General features: G+C 38.2%; 1 protein-coding gene across 1 annotated transcript; it reads left to right on the forward strand.

Annotated features, from left to right (window-relative positions):
• Window positions 1–8,957: 8,957 nt before the first annotated feature.
• On the forward strand, window positions 8,958–9,719 carry LOC145405885 (uncharacterized). Its single transcript, XM_080277141.1, has one exon. It carries the CDS (start codon window positions 8,958–8,960, stop codon window positions 9,717–9,719), a length of 762 nt encoding a protein of 253 aa, XP_080133267.1.
• Window positions 9,720–10,926: the final 1,207 nt, after the last annotated feature.

Raw genomic sequence — 10,926 nt, forward strand, 5'->3', positions numbered from 1 at the left:
GATAACTATGTCCTTTGTCCGGTCCGTGATCGTCATCGTTTGGTCAGTCCTTGTCCGAGGCTTACTGTTTGTTTTTTTAGTTAGTTGTTTTCCGGGGAGGGGCACTAACCCTCCGCCAACCCTTTTAGTCGCCTTTTACGACAAGCAGGGACTTCCAAAGCTAAATGAAGCGCCTGGAATTTTGTCCGATTCTGGGCATGGATTCAATAGACCGTTCCTGGTGGTTCAGTGGCTCACCATTATGCCGCACGCCTCAGTTCACTATTTCTTTTCTTTTTATTTCGGAAGTTGAACAGAAGAAAAAAAAAATCTATACGCCGTAATATAGATCTCCTTTCTTCTTTAAAAATCTGTAAGAGTTAAGAGCGAACTGCTGTAGGTTGACGTATACCCATGTCCGTGCTGAAAACATGCTAGGGTTCTTCTATTCAGACTGGTATCTTATATAACAGTGAATCTGACAATGATCAACAAACACTTATAACAAAAAATAAAAAAAAATCAAACTGTTCCCCACACCGGTATGGGATGGACCTCACATTCATTCAAGCGTCAGACAAGTTCTCTAACCACCTGACCACTACCTTCCCATCTGATAATCAAGAACATACAAGTGAAAAACGTCATCTCTCCCACAGGTTAACTTGGTGTGTCTCTGTGTTCTTCCTATCGACAGGTTTTCCTTGGCGTCTCAAGTTACCATTCATTCCTTTGTTGCTAATTTCCCTCCCAAGAACATTCTTATGTTTTTACATTTCTCTCTCTCTCTCTCTCTCTCTCTCTCTGTGATATATATATATATATATATATATATATATATATATATATATATATATATATATAATCATCATCAGCCATTACAAGTCCACTGCTGAACAAAGGCATCCCCCAACCTTCTCCACGAATTCCTTGACTGAGCCAATATTTGCCACATTTTTCCCTGAAAATTTCTCTGTCTCATCTTTCCACCTCCCGTCTGGCCTTTTTCTGCTACGCTTACAATCTCTTGGTGTCCAGTCAGTCAACCTATTGCTCCATCGGTTATCCCTTGTTCTTGCTACATGGCCCGCCCAGCTCCATTTCTGCTCTTTTATAACTTCTATAATATCTTTGACTTTAGTCTGCTCTCTCACCTAAGTTGATCTTTTCCTGTCTTTTAAAGATATTCTCAACATTGACCTTTCCATTGCTCTCTGAGAACGAATTCATTTATTTTTCATCGATTTTGTCAGTTTCCAAGTCTCACAACCATAGGTCATAGCTGAAATAATACATTCATTATACTCGTATACTTTTCGTTTCATACAAACTGGGAAGCTACTTTTCATAATGCCTCCATGTTTACCGAAAGCTTTCCATCCAATTGTTATGCGTCTTTTTGTTTCGCTATCATTATCTTTCGTTAATTTTAGTATTTGTCCCAGGTAACTGTACTCCTCGACTTCTTCAAGAATTTCTCTGCCTATTCTGACGACGCTCTTTGGTGTATGTGGATTAAACATCACTTTTACTCCGGTTCATTTTTAGCCCCACATTGAGACTTTCTCTGTTTAGGTCATTTAACATTTCTTGCAATGTCTCAGCTGTTTCTGAGATTAGGACAATGTCATCTGTAAATTTTAAATGGTTTAGCTTTTCTCCATCTATGTTCATTCCTTTGTTTTCCCAGTCTAGCTCTCTGAAAATACTTTCTAGGCATGCTGTAAATTCATTCATTCATTCATTGCCAGACGCCATGTATCCCAGACAGGGTGGCCAAGGGCTTAGAGTTAATTGTTTTACAGGGAGGGGCACTAATCCTCCACCAACCCCACTTGACACGTAGGGATGCCAACAGCATCTGGTGTTCCCAGGCGGTCACCCATCCAAGTACTAACCAGACCCAACCATGCTGTAAATAATTTTGGTAAAACTGTATCTCCTTGTCGCACACCCTTCTCAGTGTTAAATTTTTCCAAGTCCTTATTTAATCTAACTGTAGCAGTTCCCTCTTTATATGTTTTCGAGCAGTTTTACAATATTCTCATTCACTTCTTGTTCTCGCAATGAATTTATAATTGCTATATGCTGCACTGAGTCGAAAACCTTTTCGTAATCAACAAAACCTAAAACAATGGTTTATTATATTCCGCATTTTTCTCAATCAGCTGATTCATTGTGTGTAGATGATCAGTAGTCGAATACCCCCTTCGGAATCCTGCCTGTTCACGAGGTTGGTTTTCCTCCAAATTTTTAGTTATTCTGTTCGTAAGGACTTTAGTGAAGAGTTTGTAAATGATTGATAATAAGCTGATGGTTCGATAGTTACTAAGATCTTTTGAGTCACCTTTTTTTTGTAGAGTAATATATATATAACTATTGGATTACACCATGTTTTGGGAATTTTTTCTTTTTCATACACTTAGTAAATAAGTTAGTAAGCCTATTATGTACTTCTACTCCTACATCCAACAGTAAATAAGCTGCTATTCCATCTTCTCCCGGAGCTTTCCGTCTTTTCATATCATTAAGAGAAATATTTACTTTGTCTGGTGTTACCTCAGGTATTTCACTTATGTCAACTGAAAGTTAGTTATTAGTACTTCGGTCTTTGATGCATATAGTTCTTTGTAAAATTCTTCAACTCTCTTCAACATCTTTTCTCTGCATGTAATGACTTCACCGTTTTTGTCTTCCAGTGACGTAATTTGTTGCTTTCCGAGTGCCATATTACAGTACTTCGGACCTGTTTCAGACTTTTTACTTTTTTGATGGTTTCTCTGATTTGATCCATGTTTCTCTTTCTTTTTTCTTCTCTTTGTCTTTTGCTGATAGGTTTAATTGTGCTCGTTCTATTTCATTTTTTTTTTTTTACTTTCATTTCCTGTCTTTTTTTTCATAAGCTCAAGTGTCTTTTCTGAATACTTCTTGGCTTTGGTAGTATTAGGTTTTCCTGCTACCTCCGTTGATTCTCTAAACACTTTTGTTAGCCTGTCATATATATATATATATATATATATATATATATATATATATATATATATATATATATATATATATATATATATATATATATATATATATATATATATATATATATATATATATATATATATATATATATATAAATCATCATCAGCCGTCTGAGTATCCACTGCAGGACCGGCCTATCCCGACAAAGTCGGGACGATACAGCCAATGTATCTCTACCAAGTGGCTTAGGCTGTCTGTTAGAGTGTATGTAGGGTGAGAAGTGCTTGTAAGTGTAATTGTAATGTTGGAGTGGCTTTGGATGTGTGTGTAGTCTGTGAACCAAGTGTAATCGGCCCGAGCAAGCCGACTGGGTGCAAGCATACTTTATGGTAAGCGACATATATATATATATATATATAGAGAGAGAGAGAGAGAGAGAGAGAGAGAGAGAGAGAGAGACTGTACATATAATCGATATGTAGATTGACAGCTTTAGATTGACTGACCGATGAGAGAGAGAGAGAGAGAGAGAGAGAGAGAGAGAGAGAGAGAGAGAGAGAGAGAGAGAGAGAGAGAGTTGCCTTCCTGTCATAAGTACTCGGGATCTGGGTTCGATTCTGTGGCCGAGTAACTGAATCACCAAATTTGAGTCTTCCCCTTATACCCCGTCAGCCTGAGGACGTCAATTAAAGTTTACCTTCTTGATCCCAAACGATGTTATTTTACTTAGGAAGCATCTTTGGCAGGAAGGGGGTAATAAAAGCCACATCTTACATCTTCAGCTTGAAATATCGCCCTTAAGGTGTACAAGACATCTGATCGTAACAAGAATTATGCAAGAAATACTTCATCGGACTGAAAATAGTTTACATATGAAGCCCGTGACCAACTCTTTTCATAGGTGCTGTCTCCTTCAGTCATGGTTGCACAACCAGCAGCAAGAGTCCTGTCCCTTCCCTGCTTCTCTAATCAGTTTTGAAAATCATTGGCAGCCGATTCTGATAAACTTTCTATGGCTCCGTATCAGTGCCATCAGTGTCAGTGGGTGCACATCCACAAGGAAGGTTGTATGCTTCAACTTTAAATAGCAAAGTGTAGTGCGGAACCCTGGTTCATGAAGGTCATTTATGGAACATTTGTGTTTACTACAAATAATCAGCCTGCATCCCTTGCTACAAAATTCAGTAAGCAACCATATAGGAAGACCAGGTACTTTCCATCATTGTAAGGTGCTTCAAATATCATGGTCAACATTTTGGAGTCCGCATATCAATGCTTGATTTAAGGTTATATTATATGATCTTGTTTCTCAAATCCCATGAAGAGGAAAATCATGCAAGGCAACAGTACCTTCGTTGTCTTGAGTACACTGTATGAATGAAGCTGGTGATTTTCTTCTACACACGAAGTGCTATATAAACATATTGGGTAACCTTTTCCATCGTAAAAAGTCCATTTTCTTTTTATTTGGGCCATTAAAAAATAATTTATCAGTTTAATCCCTTGTTATCAAGGGATTAATGAAAGCCACGTCTAATAACTCACGGCCTTAACAACTTTTGATAGCTAAATAATAGTAATTAGAAGTGGATAGATAGATAGATCTAAAGACAGATAAACACATATACTGATAAACAGTACTGAAACAGTTAAGTTCCGACATTTGCATCTTATCCCGCAACTCTATTCCCCATCAGAAATATTTCTTTTTCTGACTTGACGGGAAACCTCACAACGTTTTGTATGTCCTTGTTAGTCACGTGTTGCCTGAAGAAAGTCTTCTTTCTATAGTTTTATAGTAGATTTTTTCTGGGTTATGTCTGGCTTCGACACCTAGTTATGACCTCTTGTATCACAAGAGGGTGTCTGAAATATTTTCAGTTTTTATATCTGTGGGCCAGATATGACTGTCATAGCGAGATATGATAGCGAAATACGATAGTATCAGTATATCCGGTTCCAGATTGAGGGAGTCCCCTTGTAGCGAACTGGTTAATAGGGGCTATTTAAGATAACTTGTTTGTACTATCTCATATAAATGCACAAAACCGTCTGGAAGTAACTGGAATAAAACAAATGTGGCATCATGTGTCATCAAAGAATATTAAACTACACCTCATGTTAGTACAAATTTCGGGTCGATCAAACTCATGAGTAAAGCTTGTTTCCACCATGTCCATGATCACCAAGCACTACAGTTAACCACTTCCGAGTCTGGAGCTACAAGGAAGTTGAAAATGTCAACATTATTAATTTTCATTGCATCATCAAAAACTTAGTGTAAATAAATAAATAAAAAATAACGTGAAAATAGCTCTGACATAATACTAGCTACAAGATGAACAATGTTATGCTTTAACCTAGCCGTAAAAAAGGTTATAAGCAATTTTCAAGCATTGTGAGATGGACAGTCGTCAATTTCGTACTTTCCATATTTACTCGAAAATGGATACATTATATTGTTCATCAAATACATGATATTCTGTCACATATATTTTCATCCAATATTTTCATGTTTTAAATGCAAATTGTTTTAATACGATGCTAATTGTTCTATAGTTGTAAATTACGGACCTGGGATGTAAACTGGCTACTGTGTGTCGGATTCCGGGCAACAGTGAGAGTGTGAAAAATTGTATACCTTAATGATTCCTACTGTGTTGATGGGATTTATTCTAGGTCCCCCCTTTTTTTTTTTTTTTACCTCTTTTACTCCTTCCTCTATTCCTCTTTCTTCTTCATCTTCTCCTTCTTCCTCTCCTTCATCCTCTTCTTCCCCTCCATTCACTTCTTTTCCTATTGCCTTTCCTTCTTTCTCTCCATTTTCTCAATCTTCTCCACCTCATTCTTCCCCCCCATTCTCCTTCTCTTCTTCATCTCAATCTTCTCTTCGTTGTTTTCTCATTCTTCTCTCTCTTTTTATTCACTGTATCCCTTTTCTCATTCTTTTGCTTGTTGTTATTCTTCGCCTTTTTAATTTCCCTCTCATTCTTCTCCATTTCATTCTTTTTCTTCACATTTTTCCTTCTTCCCCTCACTGTTCTGCTCATTCTTCAAATTATAATTCTTTATAACTCTTTTTCCATCCTCTCAATCTTCGCATTCTTCCTTTCATTCTTCTCCTACTCAGTCAGCTCCTCCTTATTCTTTTTATTCACATTCTTCCCATTTCCTCTACTTCTGTTTCTCATGTATTACTCTCATTCTTTTTCATTTCATACCTCCTTGCAGTATTTTCTTTCTCACTCATTCTTCTCTCTCGGCTACTTCATACCTCCTTCCAGTATTTCTTTTCCCACTCATTCTTCTCTCTCGGCTACATCGTCCCTTTCGTCTTCGTGTCTTTCATTTCTTTCTTCTCATTGTTCTCACTCTTATTTCTCATTTTTCCTATTTTTATTCTTTATCACCCGCGTTGAGAAGCCAACGGAGTGGTAATGTTTTCAGTTGTGAGGTTGGCTGGCTGGCTTTGTGTGTTTTACATCCTGAATTTGCGTCAAATCAGAAATGGAGGTGCAAAATTATGTGCCGAGGAAAAACTTTCCAGCAAAGCTGGAGGTGAGATCCCATCGTGAGATGGCTTCTAGTTTTGTTCTTTTAATTTTTACAACAAATCTCCTCCTCCTCCTCCTCTGTTTTCCCACTATCAACTGTGTACGTCTTAGCGCTGTAAAGTCTAAGAACTTTTAAATGAGTTCCTTGCTGTTTTAGTGCAAGTGATTAGCATTGCCTTTTGTATAGAATAACAACTGTGTGTATGATATTACACCAGTGAAATAGTTTAAACACTATAAATAATTACAGACCAATAGCTGTCACATCTTCTCTTGGTAAGGTATTTGAAACTTTAATTAATAAGCATATTGTTAAACATCTTGAATCCAACAACTTAATTAGTGATAGACAATACGGTTTTCGCCACGAAAGATCCACCATTGACATACTCAATCTCTTAACTCATACCATCCATCAATCAATTGATCTTTTTGGAGAAACTCATGCAGTAGCTCTTGATATCTCTAAAGCTTTCGACAGAGTATGGCACCGTTCCCTGCTGTCCAAACTCCCTTGCTATGAACTAACGTCTTTTGTTCCTCTGATTTCTTCTTATCTTAGTGACAGGAAAATAAGAGTAAAAGTAGATGATGTATATTCGAATTTCCACTCAATTAACGCCGGCGTGCCGCAGGGATCAGTTCTGGCGCCAACCCTATTTCTGGTTCATATTAATGATCTCTTATCTGTCACTCACAATCCTGTTCACTCATATGCAGATGACTCATTCACACTCAGACATCCATTTACAAAGTCTAATATCTCTACCTCTCAACTCAGTACAGCCATCTCCATAAATCAAGATCTATCTACAATCAGTGAATGGGGACAAAACAACCTTGTCTCTTTTAATGCTAGTAAAACTAAATATATACAGTTTACTAATAGACAGATATTGCCAGATTCGTACATTACCTTCAGTGCTACTAATATTCCCATCTCCAAAAGTATTGAAATTCTTGGTGTCTCACTTAAAAGTGCCCTCAGCTGGACCTCTTAGTAAAACTAAATATATACAGTTTACTAATAGACAGATATTGCCAGATTCGTACATTACCTTCAGTGCTACTAATATTCCCATCTCCAAAAGTATTGAAATTCTTGGTGTCTCACTTAACAGTGCCCTCAGCTGGACCTCTCATGTCAGATCACTTGCTAAAACCGCCTCAAAGAAACTTGGATTATTGTACAGAGTCCATAACTTCTTCGCCGATGAGCAGTTAGCTATAATTTATAAGAGTCATGTGCGCTCTCAGCTTGAATGTTGCTCACCCTTGTGGAATGCTTGTGGAGAGGTTGCATTAAGACAACTAGACAAAATTCAGAATAAAGTTGTTAGAATCATTAACAACCCTGCCATTACATATAAACTACCTCCCCTGCAAGTAAGAAGGAATGTTGCCTCCCTTGCATTATTTTACAGATATTTTTTTGGCAAATGCTCAGACGAAGTTGCGTCCAAGGTGCCACCTCTCCATGCCTTCCCTCGTGCTACACGGGCATCTGGTAGCGCTCATGACTGGAATGTCACTCAACCATATTGCAGAACTTCTGCCTATCAGAATTCTTTCATTCCCCGAACTGCATCTCTCTGGAACTCGCTTCCCCAGAGTTGTTTTCCTCCAAATTTCAACCCACACCTGTTCAAGTGTAACTGTTACAGATATTTTATGAACAGAGGACACCAGTAATCTGGTGTATGGATTATTTTTTTTTACCCATTTGTTTTCCTTCCTCTGTTCTGTTATTTATAATAAAAAAAAAAAAAAAATTTACTGAGTGAAGCTAGGCTATATTTTAATTTTCACACCATTCTATTGTTATTGTTATTTTTTCTTTCCAGTGAATCAGTTTATGGTGTGTTTCTACAATTCATGGTAAGTTAGATTATACCACAGCAAGTAGATTTTGTATTCTTTTTACACTGTTAATGGAATTCATGGTAAGTTAAGTTATACCATAGCAAGTAGAATTTCTGTTCTTTTTACACTGGTAAAGGCATTCATGGTAAGTTGGGTTATACCATAGCAAGTGGATTTTTTAAAAAATTCTTTTTATACTGGTAAAGGAACTCATGGTAAGTTAGGTTGTACCATAGCAAGTACATTTTCTATTCTTCTTACACTTGTAAAAGAATTCATGGTAAGTTGGACTGTGCCACAGCAAGTAGATTTTCTATTCTTTTTACACTGGTAAAGGAAGATAGTATATAAAAAGTAAGTGAATCTCCCTCGAAATTCAATATTTCACTTATAGAGTAAATTATTCATTTGTAATAATTTCCCTTAGCCAGTTGTATATTATTTTTATTATTATTTTTTTTTGTGGTATTTAGGATATATTGTTGCAAAATGCCATCTATACTGAAGGTCTGCCAGGAGTGTACTGGTCGTTTTGCGCCTCAGTATTTTTCAGATTACTTATCGACACCAATGTGCAAACTATGTATCATGAAAAGAGATCTAGAAAATGGTTTAGCTGAATCACAGAGAAATTACAAGGAACTCAAGGCAGAGTTTGAGATACTGAATGAGTTCGTAGCAGCAAACATAGGAGCCAGTGACAACAGACAAGAAGGAAGACATGTACAAACTGAGCCCATACCAGGCCCCGCCTATCAGGCAGTTACAAATGACAGTGTATCATCGTCACCCAACGATTCCAAACTTCCCTCGCCAAGCAAAGTCCCATTTACTATGGTAAGAAATGGCACAAAACCCATGAAAGTTATAAGGAAGCACCTCCCCATAACTACTTACAGTCACTACCAGATCCTTCCCGAAGCAGTTGATGAGGCAGAAGAAACAAGGCTTATTAGGGACTCTACTGTATGTGGTCAGCTGGAGGAATTTTGTGGATGCTACCCCAACAACAGGAAGAAGTACTGTTTTCCAGGAGGTGGACTATGTGATATCACAGAAGCCTGTGATGAGGTACCAAAAGACACAAATGATAAAACTCTATACATCATCCATGTTGGTACGAATGATCTGAAGCACAACAGATCGAAAGAATTGCTAGCAAAGTATCATGAGATGATCAAGCAATTTAAAACTAAGTCCGCTAATGTAATAATATCTGGCATACTCCCAAGGATCAAGGCAGAGAATAGTTTTTATGATAAGGCCTTGAGCACAAATAACCATCTTAAATCTTTCTGCGCACAAGATGGAGACGACTTTGTTAATCTGTGGGACCAGTTCTATGAGTAACATACCCTTTTCCAGAAAGATGGTCTCCATTTGAATTCAGTAGGAGCGGCACAGCTAGGCAGACTTTTACATGATAAAGTTGCCCTCTTCAGATAAAAAAATGCGGCAAGTCCAGGAGCAGTAACCTTAATATAAATATCCGCAAAGTCAGTTTGTCAAATATTTGGGACAGAATTAGAGTCTGGTATGTTAATGCACTTAGTCTATGCAACAAGGTTGAGGATTTAGAATCTCTTATTTGTCTAGAAAATTATGACATTGTTGCCATAACAGAGTCCTGGATTAACACATCTGACTGTGACTTTTTAGCAGAATACTCATTAGTAAGGTACAATGCTTTCAGCTGTGGTAAACACCGCCACCAGCACGGTGTGGTCGCTCACAGCTGAAAGCATTAAAAGTGAGTTTTACGCCAGGTACCCCTTTTTTTGAATAAGGGCTAAGGCGTTGCCCCTGGGTAGAGGACTTTGGTTTGGAGCGTGTAGCATTTTATGACCGGATGCCCTTCCTGATGTCTACCAATGACCCTTGGGTGGATTCGATCCAAAGGGTCGGAGGATCGAATCCACCCAAGGGTCACTGGTAGACATCAGGAAGGGCATCCGGTCATAAAATGCTACACGCTCCAAACCAAAGTCCTCTACCCGGGGGCAACGCCTTAGCCCTTATTCAAAAAAAGGGGTACCTGGCGTAAAACTCACTTTTAATGCTTTCAGCTGTGAGCGACCACACCAAGCTGGTGGCGGTGTTTTACTATAAGTGAAATCTGCTCTCCACCCCCTTGTACTATTCAAACCTAGTATTACCAATATAGATGCTAGTTACTTTCAGCTGAGTATTAATAAACCCGCCCCGTCCCGTCGACGTATGGGTACATTGCAACGATTTGCATTTGCCAGTCCCGGTGACGTACCAGTACGTCGTGCAATTGCAAGGTCCCTAATTTGCACAATTTTCAATTTTCGCTCGTAATTTTTCGTATGTATACATGGGACACCTTCCTCTATTCCTCTACAAGATGCCAAGGAGGGACAATAACTTACACCGCATAAACTCCCCCCTCCCCCCCTCACGCCATTGTCTCGGCAATTCACCTGTTACCAGTGACCTGGCTAGTAAAGATATTCAGGGCCAGAGTGATTCCACAATCGATGACAATGTGGAGGACAATGTTTACATAGCATTAGAAGAAGAAACAGCCAGAAAT

This window comes from Coenobita brevimanus, chromosome 68 (assembly GCF_032717465.1).
Source record: "Coenobita brevimanus isolate Jiangsu-jjx chromosome 68, ASM3271746v2, whole genome shotgun sequence".
Taxonomy (NCBI): Eukaryota; Metazoa; Arthropoda; class Malacostraca; order Decapoda; family Coenobitidae; genus Coenobita; species Coenobita brevimanus.

What these genes read in the sequence shown, in the direction of transcription:
- LOC145405885 (XM_080277141.1), top strand. Translation starts at nt 8,958, where the DNA reads ATGAAAAGAGATCTAGAAAATGGTTTAGCTGAATCACAGAGAAATTAC.